At 45.2% G+C, this 17,500-nt stretch overlaps 2 protein-coding genes across 2 annotated transcripts in view; one reads left to right on the forward strand and one right to left on the reverse strand.

Annotated features, from left to right (window-relative positions):
- The window catches only part of tubgcp3 (tubulin gamma complex component 3), a 31,161-nt gene extending 19,871 nt beyond the window's left edge, over positions 1-11,290 (reverse strand). The window contains exons 1-7 of the mRNA XM_062527226.1: positions 11,107-11,290; positions 10,117-10,224; positions 9,635-9,702; positions 8,882-8,959; positions 8,502-8,713; positions 5,458-5,627; positions 4,052-4,164 (exon numbers count right to left, since the gene is read on the reverse strand). Of these exons, the coding sequence (XP_062383210.1) occupies positions 4,052-4,164; positions 5,458-5,627; positions 8,502-8,713; positions 8,882-8,959; positions 9,635-9,702; positions 10,117-10,224; positions 11,107-11,182 (825 nt within the window). The 5' untranslated portion in view covers positions 11,183-11,290. The remainder of the gene's footprint in view (positions 1-4,051; positions 4,165-5,457; positions 5,628-8,501; positions 8,714-8,881; positions 8,960-9,634; positions 9,703-10,116; positions 10,225-11,106) is intronic.
- Positions 11,291-12,842: 1,552 nt separating this feature from the next.
- atp11a (ATPase phospholipid transporting 11A) overlaps positions 12,843-17,500 on the forward strand; it is an 83,184-nt gene continuing 78,526 nt past the window's right edge. The window contains 1 exon segment of the mRNA XM_062527227.1: positions 12,843-13,252. Coding sequence (XP_062383211.1) covers positions 13,214-13,252 — 39 coding nt within the window. The 5' untranslated portion in view covers positions 12,843-13,213.

Consider the following 17,500-nt stretch of genomic DNA (forward strand, 5'->3'; position numbering starts at 1 on the left):
TGTTCCACTTTTAGAAACGCAGTCATGTTCATCTGCTTAAAGTCATTAGTTGTAACTGACAGAGAAACAGACTGGCGTTATTGTAGATGTGAAACAACCTTTACGAGTTTGGCACTAACCCTGACATGAGGTCAAGCTGAATTTAGTTAGCAAAGAATACACAAATAGCTCTTCGGACACACACACACACACACACACATAGCTCGACTTCATGAAATGTGTGTAGAAGTCGAGCGCCAGCTAGTCTCGGTCCGCCCCATGACAGCCTGGCATGGATCGGCCAAGAATGCAGTGCCATCTGCCAAGCCCACATCTCTCGTCATGTTGGAGCGGGGAGGACAGTAACCGCCACTGAGGTGTGTGTGTGTGTGTGTGTGTGTATGTGTGTGTGTGTAAGACAGTAGCCACTACTGATGCAGCATCCATGGCTGGACGTACTGTATCTCTCTGCCTCTGGTTCACTCCCACAACTTGGCCCATTCAAAATCATTAATTCATTTTCTAATTTGTTTATTGATTAACCCCTTGCTCAACAACACAGCATCATAACTGGAAAGCTCACTGGTGCATCATTGCTGCCAACATACAAACGCTGTAGCCAGCCCTTAGAGTGGACTGTTTATCTGTCTTCATACTGTCCACTGCCTCAGTGCTGGACGCTTTACAGGGCCCGGGATCTCTCTCCTCCAGCCTAAGAGCTCTGGGCGCTACTGGACGCTAGAGTGACCGGTGTGTGTGTGTGTGGGGCCACTAGCAGAGTGTGTGTGTGTGTGTGCGTGGGGCCACTAGCAGAGGCGTTGTGTGTGTAAAGCTACTGGACGCTAGAGTGACCGGTGCGTGTGTGTGGGGCCACTAGCAGAGTGTGTGTGTGTGTGTGTGTGTGTGTGATGGGGCCACTAGCAGAGGCGTTGTGTGTGAAGCTACTGGACGCTAGAGTGACCGGTGTGTGGGGTCACTAGCAGAGTGTGTGTGTGTGTGTGTGTGTGTGTGGAGCCACTAGCAGAGGTGCTGTGTGTGAAGCTACTGAGCGCTAGAGTGACCGGTGCGCGTGTGTGTGGGGCCACTAGCAGAGTGTGTGTGTGTGTGTGTGTGTGTGTGTGTGTGTGTGTGTGTGTGTGGGGCCACTAGCAGAGGCGTTGTGTGTAAAGCGCTCCTCAGATGCCGGAGGGGAAGAGCTGCGTTGCTCTGCGAGTGAAACTGACCGCGCCACACTGCGCTCGCATTCCCCGCCGGCGGGCCAGAGCGGCCGGGGCTGCCCAGACGACCCGCGGCGCGCCCAGGAGCCCAATTAGCGCCGGGCAATTTCCCCCGCTCTGAAGCCACGGCAACGAGAGGACGAATAAGGACGGACATTTTACTGCAACTCTCTCTCCATTTCCCCTCCTCTCTCTCTATCTCTCTCCATTTCTCCTCCTCTATCTCTCTATTTCCCCTCCTCTCTCTCTATCTCTCTTCCTCCATCTCTCCATTTCTCATCCTGCATCTCTCCATTTCTCCAGCTCTCTCCATCTCTCCTCTATCTCTCCATCTCTCTCCATTTTCCATAGATCAACAGAGCATGTGTAGCACTAGTGCCATGGCAACCCATGCTAATCACTCTTCACACCATCCCACAAACACCAACACCCACGCACTAGCATAGCATCACCAACACCCACGCACTAGCATAGCATCAGCTGGCCGCTTCTGAGGTGAAGGCCTAAGGGTGTAGTGGTGTGATTTTAAAATTAGAAGCGTGATCAGGCTGAACCCAATAGGGGACTGGACGCAGGCAGCTCTCGTGGTGTTGAACTGTTCGCTGTCCAAACATGCCCTTGATGCCAGAGGCACCGCGGCCAGCCTGAGTGCCTCTCCGTGTAGCCAGGTGACCACGTCCAGACACACATTTATATCTGCTCACTGCCCTTCTGTTTCCTACTCTGGCCTCGCTGGCCTACCGTCGTCAAGGCTAAAGGGATATTGTGCTGCTGTACTCTCATTCAAGTACACAAGCCGGGATATTGTGCTGCTGTACTCTCATTCAAGTACACAAGCCGGGATATTGTGCTGCTGTACTCTCATTCAAGTACACAAGGGATATTGTGCTGCTGTACTCTCATTCAAGTACACAAGCCGGGATATTGTGCTGCTGTACTCTCATTCAAGTACACAAGGGATATTGTGCTGCTGTACTCTCATTCAAGTACACAAGGGATATTGTGCTGCTGTACTCTCATTCAAGTACACAAGCCGGGATATTGTGCTGCTGTACTCTCATTCAAGTACACAAGCCGGGATATTGTGCTGCTGTACTCTCATTCAAGTACACAAGGGATATTGTGCTGCTGTACTCTCATTCAAGTACACACAAGGGATATTGTGCTGCTGTACTCTCATTCAAGTACACAAGGGATATTGTGCTGCTGTACTCTCATTCAAGTACACAAGGGATATTGTGCTGCTGTACTCTCATTCAAGTACACAAGGGATATTGTGCTGCTGTACTCTCATTCAAGTACACAAGGGATATTGTGCTACTGTACTCTCATTCAAGTACACAAGGGATATTGTGCTGCTGTACTCTCATTCAAGTACACAAGGGATATTGTGCTGCTGTACTCTCATTCAAGTACACAAGGGATATTGTGCTACTGTACTCTCATTCAGGCGTGATGATCAAGTCACGTCTGCTGCAGCTCAGCCTTGCTGCTGGAAGTTAGCCTACAGGGACTATTTTCAGGTGCTGCATGATATCATTGTGCTGCTGGAAGTTAGCCTACATGGACTACTTTCAGCTGCTGCATGATATTATTGTGCTGCTGAGCCCATGGTGTTCCTTCATTACTACGCTGGAATGAGAGTGTAGTTCCATGTACAATCAGCCTAGAAAATAGTCACATTTCCTTTTCCGTTGGTCTTATTACACTTTTGTGATGTAGTAGTTAGCTGTAGTGGGCATACTGTGGTGTAGTCTAGTCAGCTGTAGTGGGTATACTACTGGGGTGTAGTAGTTAGCTGTAGTGGGTATACTGTGGTATAGTAGTTAGCTGTAGTGGGTATACTGTGGTGTAATCTACAGTAGCTAGCTGTAGTGGGTATACTGTGATCAACCCCAAATCCTTGCCTATTTTAAGTAGGTATACTGAGATACTGATGCTTTTAGGTGGGTATACTAACATAGTCCTGCGTATCATGTAGATAAACCATCTTTTTGATGATGGAGTGCTGATGCTTCAGACTGCGAAGTGTGAGCTGATGAAAGAGCCGATGGGTGTTCAGGTCGATGTGTTCAGGGAAAGAGCTGCATTAGGGCCTGGAGTGGATCGGGACGGGACGGGACGGGGCGAGGGAGAGTGGACGAGGGAGAGCGCAGGAGGGGGCCACGCAAGCGGTGGCGGGAAGAGAAGCTCTCTTATCTGTGTGGACGCTGGCCAAAGTGGGATATTGATCTGTTGCTCTTTTTTAGCACATCATCAACCTTGATGTCAGGCAAAGAAAAAAGAAAAAAAAAGAAAAAAATAAGGCATAAATAAAAAGATAAATAATAATCTGAAACCCTGTCTGACAGGCAAAGGGTATTTATAGGTGAGACAACTAGTCATGGGCAGGAGGAGGGAAGGAGACCTATGAAGACATTAAAGTTTCAGCTCTAAAGCTTGAGCGCTACCGCTACCGCTAGCTGCCGTGAGGCTGGAGAGCTGGAGGTGCGTCCTGAGTGTCTGGTTTACTATTCATGCAGTGGGCTCTATTTACTTAACTATTTATTTGTTTATTTGTTTGTTTATTCATTTACTTGTTTGCTTATTGAGTGGTTTGTTTGGTGGCTTTAACATTTGCACACTAGAGAGCTGAAGCCACTGCCGACTAAGATGGATTTTCATCGTTCAAAGACCAAAATGCTTTCGCACAATAAAGCTCTTACAACTATGGAGGAGTCATATGCTGGGCTTAATGACTTCACACTTATGCCTTTGCCAGGTTTGGTTCTTTCGTTGCACAAGGGAGGTTACATGTGAAATATACAGTACGTTTGAATGGTGCACAAGAACAAAGCATAGGACAACAGCCACACCTTTGTGTCGATCTTATAGCAGTTCTCAGGAGCGCTCATCTTGATAAACTTGCCGTCGATTCCCTGGAAGACGTACAGAATGTCCCGGACGAGGGCGACTTCGCCGATTTCAGCTGAGTAGTAGAGAAAGGAGAAGAAGAAAAAAAAAACCAAAAGAGCCCACTGAGTCAAGGTCAAACAGTCGAGAAGAGTCAGAGCAAGTTAGCGTGCCATTACTCTCGCTCCACGCTCGCCTAGCCCCGGCCTGCTGCACACGCAGAAATGAGCTGCCGCTGAGTTACGGAGGAGGGGGGGACATTTTCCGCCCAGCTGGGGTAATTTGTCTCAAATTGCCAGCGCTTACAATTAAATATTCAAGTGCAGGTGTCACTGTGCCCCGCAAACTGCTTACTGGATGTAGAAACGCCTGCCAATAGTGAGCACCCGTCCCCCCCGTGACAGCGCAGTACAAATCACCTCCAGGAGAGAAATATGCCCCAGCCAGCACATTTAACCCAAAACAAACACAGGCTCGAGTTTTCTAGTGAAAAAGAAGCCTTGTTGTAACAGCTCCTGGAAAAGCATAATATTTACAGCAGACATTAGCCAGGGGCAAAGCCACAGCGGGCTCTCTAATGGAGAAGCATAATGCCCATAAACAGGACAAGAGCGGGGGGATGTTGTTATGGTATCGCATGGTATCAATAACGATAACCAGGCTTTTAGGAGGACACCTGCTTTATATTGGACGATCAATCCAGAGGGGGTCAGATTCATCAGAGGAAATGGTCTGTGCTCTGCAGTGCTGGCCGGTGCACAGGGGAGTCCACTGCGTCAGGAGGGGGGTGTACAGGGACAGGCTTGTTGTCATGACGATCACACTTTGACAAATGACCGTTGTGTCATCTGTTTACACGGGGTACGTTCTACTCCAATCAGGTGCTCTAGAAGCACTCTAGAAGCTTAGTGGGGTTGCATGTTGTAACTTCTGAAGCAAAGACAGACTGAATACATGGCTGTTCAACTAGACTGACTGCATACGTGGCTGTTCAATCGGAATAAGAACGGAACACACCACCCCTTTCATTCCGATTAAAATTCAGCAGTTGAATTCAGATCAAGATGTGACATTTTCATTCTGATTGAGCATTTATTTCAATTCTGATCGGATTAAAAGTGTCCCTGTGAACCCATCTGCTGTGGTGTACCCCCATATATTTTTGTATATAATATATATATTTTTTTTTGTTTGTTTGTTTGTTTTTGTATATAATATATAGAGAGCTGAAGCCACATATATATATATATATATATATATATATATATATAAAATGTAAATATATATAAATAAATACTAAAATAATAATAATAATAATAATAATAATAATAAAACTGCAAAGTTGCGCACGCCACGCCTGCCCACTCACCACTGCCGTCGCCGTCTCTCCGGTTGCGGGGGGTGACTCTGCTGGGGGGGGCCGGGGGGGCGCCGGGGCCCCGTGAGGTAGGTGCGGCCGCGCCCGGGGGCGACGCGGAGACCGGGAGCGCCCAGGCCAGCCGCGAGCCCCGCACATCACCGGCTCCCTGGGGAGGGTGCCTACGGGGGAGAGAGAGACCAGGTTAAAGCAACACAACGCAGCTCCCTGGGGAGGGTGCCTACGGAGAAGAGAGAGACCAGGTTAAGGTGCTGTGTCCACCAAACGCGTTTTTTGCGCCGACGGCGACAATTTTCAATGTAAAGTCTATGTAGCTCAGCGCTCACAGCGCTGAGCGCCCTCGGCGGAAAAAAAACGTCGGCGCCGACCTTTTTTGTCGCAGCGCTCAGAGCGCTCAAAGTTGAAATCTGTTCAACTTTTAGAACAGCGCCGGGCTCGTCAATGGCTTCTCGTTATAAACCGTCTCTGGTTTTGGTAACTTAGCAACAATAAACACTTATCGAAGCGCCGAGAGGAGGAGGTTGTGGGCGCTCTGGCTGTAAAAAACGCGTTTGGTGGACACAGCATCTAAAGCAACACAACGCAGCTCCCTGGGGAGGGTGCCTACGGAGAAGAGAGAGACCAGGTTAAAGCAGCACAACGCAGCTCTTGAACCTTAAACATATCTTCATCTGCGTGTATTGTGGGTTGTCCTTACTTTTGCAACGACAATACAGTTGAATCTAATCTAATTAAAATAACGCCCTCAAACTCACTCTGATGCTACACTGACTCATAATAGTTGATAATATTGCACTACAGTATGTAACACTGTTGACAAGAGCGGTTGATATTGCACTATGGAACACTGTTGACAAGAGCGGTTGATATTGCACTATGGAACACTGTTGACAAGAGCGGTTGATATTGCACTATGGAACACTGTTGACAAGAGCGGTTGATATTGCACTATGGAACACTGTTGACAAGAGCGGTTGATATTGCACTATGGAACACTGTTGACAAGAGCGGTTGATATTGCACTACAGTATGTAACACTGTTGACAGTTGATATTGCACTATGTAACACACTGTTGACCGGGTAGGATTGTGACCTTTATAGCCACCGTTGGTTACCGTTAAATATTGATGAAGAGGCACAGATATCAACTCTTCCTCCTGACGGACACCCTTTATGACGGCAACATGTGTGGCTGATTTGAGCTCAGGGGAGAGCCCTGCGCTGCGGTGTCTTTAAATGGCACTAGTAACACACAGCTGCTGCACGAGCAGTACTCCTCTTAGAGTGGACCTGCTACATTCAGCAGGCCTGCTGCACTATTTAACGCTGAAACCGTGCTTCTTCCTCTGCCTCCTCTCGCCTTCTCCTCTAAAAATAAGAGATTACAGGAAGCTGACGGCGCTTTTGCGCACAAGTTCACATACAGCAGGGAAACACTCCCTCCCTCTCTTGTGTCTCTGAGAGTTCTCCTAAAACGCATCAGTGGGCCAGGATTAGGCCCAGGGTCGATACGGATGCAGAGGGAGACCACTCACGAGCCTCACGGATCAATTTGCTCTCTCAGACCATCCAGAGGCTAAAAAAAGCCTCCCAGGCAGGCAGGAGGCCGAGCGAGGGCTGCAGGGCACAGAGCAGAGAGATGACGACACCCAAGAGACATGGACGCCGTCTCATGCAGCGTTTATACGTCCTCCCTCGCTCCTCGGGCCTCGATCCTCACTGATCTACATAAAGAATGATGGGGCGGCAACAATGGGATAGTCTATCCCGGCGTCTTCTATCTTTCTTTATGTAGGTCAGTGAGGATCGAGGCACGAGGAGCGAGGGAGGACGTGTAAGCGCTGCATGAGAGGCAACCATGGACGCCCTCTCCGCATCAAAGGCCTCAGATGAGTGGCCGCCATACAGTCAGCACAGACACACAAAGCTGTAAGCTAACCACATCCATGCAGCATAGCTAAGCTAACTAAAGCCATGCAGCCAGCAACGAGACGTGTTGAAAAACCATAATAGCACTAAGAGTGAAATCTCTGCACCTATCTAAAGCCTGAGGGAAAAAATCCTAATAAAAGGCTAAAAAGGTTTATTTTCAAGTGGGAACCAATTGGCGGTGAGTCCTGGGAACTGCCCCTGGTGGGCTTGCCTCTCTCTGAATCCATTAGTGGGTCCAGGGGGAGCACGCTAATTGCTACATAATGGCGGCTGTGAAATGATAAAGAATGACTTTGAGAGGCGGACATCGTTACGACGCTCCCAATCTTCTAAATTACAATGTTAACGATTCTCTAACCAATCAAGCAACAGAACAAAGCGTGCGCGCTGAAGCTAAAAATATAAATTTGGGCTGTCAGGTGATGGTCCTTGAAGAACATTTATAATTCATGGAGAACAGGCCATTACAGGTCCAAGTGCAACAACCACAGAAGAAGACAAAACATTGGCAATGCGACCAGAATAACACTGCCGCAAGGAGCGATTCTCACAACACAACCAGATCAACCAAAACATCTACAACTAGACAAAACTTTCAGGTAGTTGTTAATGCTGTAAAGAGATCATCTTCATATTAGATCCGAAATGTGTGATCATATTATCTACCAGTTTTGTCACTTTCTTCCATCTAGATATGTAAGTGAATATGTACAATTGGGTGATGATGATGATCACTATCTTGCAGAACACAATACTGCACACTCTGACAACTCTGTCTTCCTCAGCGACCGAGTTAAAATAATGTAACAGTCCTCCAACCCTTGTGGTCTGTACTAGGACTACAGACTTGATCTTGTTTGTACATGTTGGGGAGATCAGAAATGTGGCTCCTCAAGATAGCTTTCTTCCTGTTCAATTCAACGACACCAAAAAAAAAAAGGAAAAAAAAGTACAAGGTCGTTCTAAAAACACCGTTACCACAACTCGAGGTGTTACATGTTACATGTTACCAAATAACATGAACCTAAACAGAAGCGTTCTGCACACAGTGAGGTCTAGACTAAACAAGTGATCTCCTCCTGGCGTGGAGCGGCACACTCACCCAATCAGCAGCGACTGCGGCGTTGGCGTGGGCCCGTTGAGCGAGTACACTCCCAGACTGCTGATGCCACTGGTGCCCATGCTGGTGTTGTTCTGGACCACGCCGCGCTCAGGGTAGCTGATGGGCAGGGAGTGGGGCCGGGCACAGTAGAACGGGGTGGAGTGGGCATCGCGGGGCAAGGGCTGGGCAAACAGGGCACTGTAGCTCCCAACCTGCAGCAGGACACAGCAACTACACCATGAACTGACCGTTAACTAAGACACTGTTAACCGTTAACTAAAGGTTCAAATCCCACTTTCTTTAGAGATCTTCACAATGAATTTCATTACACTGAGATGGTTTATGAGACTGAGATGAAGTGGGAATGTTTTTTTTCTTACCCGGCTGGATGGTTTGCGTGGGTCTTCACAGAGACTCAGAAGTAGGTACAGGATGGACCACTTCTGCTTCAGCACACCCTAGACATGAACAAAAACATGTGAACATGGTGGGCCTATTCACCATTGCTGCTCCAAATCAGATATAAATTCGACCAGTCCGGCCCTAGAGACAGCCTTCAAATGCTGCTCAACAATATGCTCAAGAGCCTCACGTCAGGAGCAGGGGTGACATAATACACTGTCACACAGTAATAAAACAAATAATAAAAAATAAAACACAAACCTAAAGTCACAAAAAATTACAAATGTCTGATCAAGTATCTACTTCTAGGCCTAAAACAGAAGAGCTTTGGGAATTGGCAACAAAAGTTTAAGAAAAGAGAATGTTAAGACATTGCTAACATGTAATTTGGTAAAGCACACTTTTGAGATTGATATTTTATTTTTGTATTTTGCACAAGTTTGAGGTCCTAGTTTGATTTTGATCATGATAGACTGCATCATGAATGTATATTGCCCTGAACTGTGTATTGAACCAAAGCGTCCGTTGACTGTATGAATACACACCCCTAGTCAGGTGAGTCAATGCACTTCTATTGGGGCTCACCTGGGTCTGTAGCTTGACTGTATGAATACACACCCCTAGTCAGGTGAGTCAGTGCACTTCTATTGGGGCTCACCTGGGTCTGTAGCTTGACTGTATGAATACACACCTCTAGTCAGGTGAGTCAGTGAACTTCTATTAGGGCTCACCTGGGTCTGTAGCTTGCGATGCAGCTCAGAAAAGCGAACAGCATCCCCCTCTCTCCGCTGTTTCATCACTGCAGGAGAACCACAAAGGGCCAAAAGAATACATGATCATGGACTAACACACACACACACACCTCATTCAGCACAAGGCCTGTGTCCCTCACTTTTTTCCCTCAAGTTTCTTCTCCACTTGGTCTTTCTGTTGTCCCTCAATGTGCTTGAAGTGGCAATAATGAGAGAAAACGTTAATGAAAGAGACCATCTCCTACAGTAGGTGCCATCATCTGAACTGACAGGCAACAACAACATACTGTACTGTAGCTTCCTCCATGATCATCCATCTTAATTCATAGCAGTGAGAGTGGTAGCCTATTCTAGATCGTGTCTGTGTTACTGACACTAAATATTAGCTCCTCATCAGGACAGAAAGAACAGGACAGACGTTGTTGATTACTTAATGGTGGGAAAAGTAAAGCACCACTTACACTCCTTCTTGATCTTCTCTGAAACCAGAAACTCGTCCCGTTCAATGGTGGGGGCATAGTTGCTTCCAATCACCCTTACAGCGTACTGGAACTGGTGAGCGACCTCGGCTGAAAGCAAACATACAGTACACTACGTCAAACGGGAAGGATAATAGAAAAAGAAAACATGGGCACGGCATAAGACTGGTGTATCTCTTCTGCCAACAACTAAAAGACATGTTACTAAAAGTTATTCCTTCATAAGTATTTTACTGCACATTTCAGGAGAGCACTAAATGAATCATTTCATGCGTTAGTAAAACTAGCTGATGCATGAACTTGTGCACCTAGCTTTAGGTCAATCAATCAATCTACGATATCCGATTACAAAGGACATTTCGTTTCTCCTGAATCTGCTGCTGTTTATGAAGCCTCCCTTTGCCATACACCGTAACCTGCTACCACTGTCACAGGACACCCGATGACAAACGACCATGTAACATTATCACGCAACGTTAGCCATGATAAAAGAAGACATAGCAGGTCCCTTACCAGCTAGCAAACACAAACGATGTACTAACACTTGTCGTTATGTGTATGTTCAAGACGTCTAGTAAACGGCCGAATAAGTGAATAGGGCCTTTCTCTCTCATGGATGGTTCATGTTTGACGTTAGCCGATGACAGACTGCAAGCCAGTTAGCCATCCTAGCAATTCCCTCATCATCACCACTTGGAGTCTAAAAAGAGTTTCCTCACCAGGTACATGTATTACTCACTGGTATACTATGGCTTCAGTCATGCCAATCCATCCACACTTGCAAAACATTAACTGAGAACATGCATGAAATGTCTTCACTGATGCTAGCCGATCGGCTAAGCAGAAAGAGTCAAACTAGGATTAGCTCGCAAGCTAACATAAACGTTGTAACGTTATGGATTTTCAAAGTTGGCTAACTGGCTAGCAGGCTAACTGACAATTGTTGGTTCGCTAACTGACTGTTTCGGTTACCTTCACTTTTCCCGGTGATTCTGCAGCAAAGACTTTGCAAGAGAACGTTTGGTGATTTTTGATCAAGTGCTGCCATGATGTATCTTTTAAACAGAGACAAATATGCCTGCTTCTATCCACTTTCGTTATTCCTCCATTGGTTTGGCACTCCTGGCAACAGCGCCATTTTAACTGAACCCGCCGAAAGCTCCGACCGCAGACCAAAGCACAGAGGAACGCTCTGATAATACTGCCCTGTGAGAAAATGCCTAGGACGATCACAGTTCCTACCAAGAGTTGTTCCCACCAGTAACAGGATGCTTCTGAATAAAAATAAATCTGTTTTTATTCTACATTTCTTAATAGAGTTCATTATTTCTATTCCTGTTAATATTCTTACTATTTTATCGCTAGCTGACTGTATTGATTAGGAATAGCCTATGAGGTAGTTGCTAGCTAATATCCATTTATTGCATGTATTAACCTAGGCCTATTCATTGCACACCTTTTTGTACTAAGCCATATTCAAAGAACACTTTATGAACCACCAAACCATAATTTATCCATCCATCCATTCATCCATTAATCCCCCAAACCCATCCAATTCATCAATATATCATCTCTCTTGTTTCTAGAGGCCAATGCCTGAAAAGTAGGCTAGGCCTACATCTTATTTAGGCCTAGCCTACTATGCCTAATTTTCTAATTGATTACTTGTCAAAACATCATGATGTAAACAATCACTATTAACATAGGCTATTCACAATATCTGCGACATCTGCCACAGAATCTACTCCAATAGATCATGAATTATGAAGCAAAATATTATGATAGGCTGTAGTTACGGGATTTGGCAGATATGCCTTTGTCCAGAGCAACATAGGCTACTATAAAACAATACAAGAATTGATAATCAGAATTGAATAAAATTGATCATAGATAACTGCAACCGATAAGCAGAACAGAAATATGGCCTAGGCTATAGTCTACTGCCTATTCATTCCTAAACATAGCCCCTTTAATAGGCTACTAAACAAAAACAAAGTGAAGAGTTTTTCACCCAGGCTATTTTGAGACTTTCCAAGACATGTCTACACTTGATAGGCCTACTGTATATCAAGTGCAGACATGTTATGGAATATATATAATATATAATATATTAGACGTTTGTGTTTAGAATAGAATAGAATAGAATAGAATTTACATTTGCATTTTATCTCCACATTGTGTGTACATTATGGAATCAAAATGAGTACTCGACAAGCATACTGAAATCCTTAGGGCTACAATTTGAACCCTAATAATGGAAGTCAATATGTGCAAAGAGAAAGCACATAAATTACCCTAACTATGTTTAACAACAATGTTTATTGTAAATTATTATGTCTCTTTGGACAAAAGCGTCTGCTCAGAACCAGAAACATTCACTAAGTATGCATGTACAGCTTACATATTTAACAGTTCATGCCAAATGTGTGGCATAGGCTTACAATAGTTTGTTCTTTCTTTTTATAATTGTAATAAATAGTAGTGTTTAGGGTATTATTAACTGTCTATAAGTAATGCGCGAGATTAATTGACTGGTGATATCCAAGCGGTAGGGGCGTGCATGCCTCAATAATTAAAATTTCCAGTGGGTGTGACCTACAAGTGCGCAGGCGCTTGAGGCAACAGTGACGTCGAGCGAGAGAAAAGCTCCTCAGTGGCCACTACTGGGAGTCGCGACCACTTGAAGGCACGGAGAAGGTGAAGGGAGAAGGAGGACGCGAAAATAGCAAGAGGGGGCAGTTGACAAGAAGAAGTGATTGTGCGTAGACGTCTATATATATCTTTCGAACAAGAAACAATGCCTTGTCCGCTCAAATAGTCTGAAGATGCCCGTGTGTTACCGAAGTCCAAATTGTAAATCCGCTCGGTCTTCGAGTCGTTAGGGTAAAGTACCTAATAGCTGTTTATTACAGACAAATAGGAAAAATACAATAGCCGTCTGGACTGTCACTTTTGAATCAAAAGGGAGACCGCCCGACAGTCATGGAACGGAGAGTGAAAATTAAAATTAGCTAGCCCAAACGTTCAGATCAGCCCATAGGAGAAGACAGAGCAAGACCACCTGGCACCTGTCGCAAGAATGGATTTTAGCACGCTTCGGAACCTCATCAGTAGATACGTAAGTAATAGCCTGTTTGAATGCTAGCATTTTGTGTTGTTGAATGAGTGCCAGTGATGTGTAGCCTAATGCCAACTTGTTGGTCATTATGAAAAGAGCAACAATGCTCTCCATGGCATTACAGCGGGAATTCTTTTTTAAAACGGAATATGATGAAGGGGATTTACAATTCCTTACCAGATCACAAAATGACAGTTCGTGTTGCAGAAACACTTTGCGGTGCAGGCTACACCCGCTGAGGCTTGTGGTTAGTTTTAAAATGAATAGGGAATGCGCGAGTCACCCCAGGGCTTTTTTAACAATAACCGGCATGTAACTAGCTTACAGAAGCTCAACTCACAGATATCCGCGCCGGTGTTGCACCGGTTTCACTTGAGCCACGGGCCACAAACACCCGCAAATGTGGGTTAATATTTAAGTCTGTACAAGCCTTACATTGCGGAAGAACCTAACTCGCCCAATAGTAATAACATGATCGTCATATGGCCTCTGAATATGCGGCTATTTAATGATTGATCATGTGAGCGAGTGAAAATATGAAGTAACTCTGAAAGAAATTCTAAGGCAACTAAAAATCCTATTACAGTTAATACTTAGATGCCTATAGCTGTCCATAGGCTTGTCAGATACTTCCAATTTCAGGTTCTTGTCACTGCTTGTTGCTGCAAGCCCAACAAGCTCAGGCAGATGTCCATACTTTTCTGAGCTGATGTTGTCAGATCTTGTTTCACTGGATTTTTTTGTCCGTTGAAAAAATAACCTTAAAGCCTTGAAATTCAACAAACAAGAATTCAAGCATGGCAAAAGCTGTGATGCAAATGAAACTGATCATAGTAAATAGTTATTACATCATACAGTCGCTCTGGTATTGGTCCATCTGTATGGTCAATATAAGGTTTGCCTGCCCTATATTATCAGTGGGAAATACTGAAAGGGTTTGATGCTGCATATTTTCTGATTGCAGCTTGAAAGGGACGGTTGAAAAGTTTCCTAACATCGATAGTTGCTTACAAGTTGCTGTGATTAATTATTGCAATATAAATACTATTTCGTTTCAACTGTTTCAATAGGCCTACAACTATTCTTTTGTGAGACTGGTAAGGTTTGGTATGCTATTTTACATTTGTGAGGTTTGGTAAGTAATTGTACAATTGTTTGAATATTTCTATTAACGTTTCAGACATATGCAGTCCACACACACACACACACACGCACACACAGACAGACTAAAGTCAGTCTCTCACATAAAGGTAAATATGCACAGTGGCGGCAACACACATCGTTCCCCCTGAAGGCCACTGCGTGTGTCATGAGAGCACCTGTCCTGCGCGCGGACGCACGGACAGGTAAAACAAATCTCTGGCGCCGCTGCAGACGGAGTGTGCAGCATGACGACAGGATGTTTCAGAGCGTGGACACACAGTATGCTGCTTGTGTTCATCCCAAGCTCTCCATCCTCACTGCCAGTGCAGCATTTCATAACATATGACAGCCAAGGCTCCTCATTTACAGTAGTAGAGAAACCTCCATTGTTAACCGTTATTTGACTTCAGTGATCATATATCAAACTGAAAGTATTACTGTTTCAGTGTGGGCCATTTACACATTTACATTTATAAAACATGGTACTTATTCAACTTGGGAAAAGTTAATACCAGTCCATATGATTGATGGTTGATATACAAGCGGTTATTAACACTTGGGATACATCAGTAAACAGCATTGTTGCCGTTTACTATTTCTCGCAGAAATGATGGTAAGATTCATTGGTGTAATGCATCTCCACTTCTTCACTATTACTCACAAATGTACACAGGAAAATCATGGTAAGATTCATTGGTGTAATGGATTTCTATTTGCCTTTGTCCAGTGCCAACTTAAAATGTGTGTTGTGTTGAGGTTTAGCGGCATGTATTTCGCCAAGCAGCTTTGCTCCTGAGAAGCTAATGTGAAATTGACCTGGCTGTTATTTGCGTGCAGAGATGCCCCAAGAAGCCACTGGCCGGCTAATGTGGGAATGCTGGGCGTGGGGAGGGGCCAGTTTCTTTCAACCCCAGTTGAGAGAGAGAGAGAGAGGAGAGAGAGAAGAGAGAGAGAGAGAGAATATACATGTCTATGTGTATACTGTATGTGTAAATGGTTGGGGGGTGGTGGTGGGACATACGGTAGATCCAAAGTTGCTGTTGTGTGTGGTGATTGGCTGTGGAGTGGCGGGAGGCTTGTCAGAGTTGCAGTTGTGTGTGGTGATTGGCTGTGGAGTGACGGGAGGCTTGCCAGAGTTGCAGTTGTGTGTGGTGATTGGCTGTGAAGTGACAAGAGGCTTGCCAATTGTCATGAGATGACCTCTCTGCCAGCAAGCATACAAGCTGGTGATTCAAGTGTCCCTGAACCTACCTGTGACATTGTGACACTGCGGTAGAAATATAAGTTTCGTACGTCTCTCTCTCTCTCTCTCTTAACAACATCATCAGTATATTGAGAGCCATGCCATGCCATCTCCCTTGCTCATCTCAAGCTTTGAAGTGCAGTGTCATTATTTGAGAGGATACGGTCTGGATGCATTCTACTGAAAGGACATATAAAGATCTTTACATTCAACTTTTATTTATCTAGGCTACGTTTTACTTACAGTACGTCAACGTTTAATGTTAAAAAAAATCAAGCATTCAGATATGTTTCACATCAGGGAAAAAAGGCACTGTGTGTTGCTCAGTAGCAGAAGTCTATTCATATTAAAGACAAATTAAAGGAAGTCTATGTGAAAGGCATGTTAAAGGAAGTCTATGTTAAAGGCATATTAAAGGAAGTGTATGTTAAAGGCATATTAAAGGAAGTCTATGTTAAAGGCATATTAAAGGAAGTGTATTTCCTGAAAAGCATTCCCATTATTCCAGTGTTCCTCTGAATGCGTTGGTTATGATTGGGTAACATTGCGGGCTCTTATGTAACCGAGCTTTCCTTTTGATTCAGAAGATGTGAAATTGTCATTTCAAAAGCGCAGTTTGAGCACAATACATGGTGTTCTTCAGCCCTGTCAGCTTGCCTTCACAACAGCGAGCTCTAAGTGGTGATTCAGAGAGACCAGGGAGAAGGAGCCGAGCGCACGAGCGCACCCTGCTAACAGTGTTCTCTTCTGCCTCTTTTCCTTTCTCTCTTTCTTTCTTTCCTCCTTTCTTTCTCTCTTTCTTTCTTTAATTCTCTCTCTTTCCTCTGTCTCTCCTGTCTGCCTCTCCTCTCCGTCTTCGACGTCAACTCTATCATTCCCCTCGTTTGGGTAGTATCTGAAATCATTCGGTTAATCAGCGTCGGGATCTTTGCCTCAGATCTCTGAGTGTAACAGGATAGCTCTACTCATTTGGGAGGGCCTTTTTAGAGTGTGAAGTGTCTTGGGAAATCTTACATTCTGTCTCTCTCTCTCTCTCTCTCTCACACACACACACACACACACATACACACACACGTGCACACAGATTTGTTTGGAAGATGTCCTGTGTTTAGTGATCATATATTATACAGTAGCTATAGAGTTATCAGCAGGCTTGGGCGGAAGCAGCATCTCTCTCCCATCTCCCTGACGATCACTGACAGCATCATTCCCTACTGTACATCTCTCCCGTCTCCCTGGCGATCACTGACAGCATCCCTACATCTCTCCCGTCTCCCTGGCAACCACTGACAGCATCCCTACATCTCTCCCGTCTCCCTGGCGATCACTGACAGCATCCCTACATCTCTCCCGTCTCCCGTCTCCCTGGCGATCACTGACAGCATCCCTACATCTCTCCCGTCTCCCTGGCGATCACTGACAGCATCCCTACATCCCTCCTGTCTCCCTGGCGATCACTGACAGCATCCCTACATCCCTCCCGTCTCCCTGGCGATCACTGACAGCATCCCTACATCTCTGCCGTCTCCCTGGGGACCAGTGGTGATCTCGCTCGTCCTTTATCCATAATGCTAATGTCATTTGTGTTGTTCTCTTGATGGCCTCCTGCAAACCAGCACACCCCTGCCATCGGGCTGGAGTCCTTTTTTAAGAAACATCTCATATTTTTCTTGTCAAGATCAAGAGTTCATCTTGGTGGCTGAAATATCTATTGTTTTTGTTATTTAATAATTCACCATAGTGTAGGGTTTTTTTCCCGGTAGTAGACTACTTAACAAAATGAAAGCCTTTGCATCGGACGCTTAATAATTAATCGCAGGTGAAACTGCTTTTACCTCAACCACCACAGCATGCAGACTGCT

This window comes from Sardina pilchardus, chromosome 23 (assembly GCF_963854185.1).
Source record: "Sardina pilchardus chromosome 23, fSarPil1.1, whole genome shotgun sequence".
NCBI lineage: Eukaryota > Metazoa > Chordata > Actinopteri > Clupeiformes > Clupeidae > Sardina > Sardina pilchardus.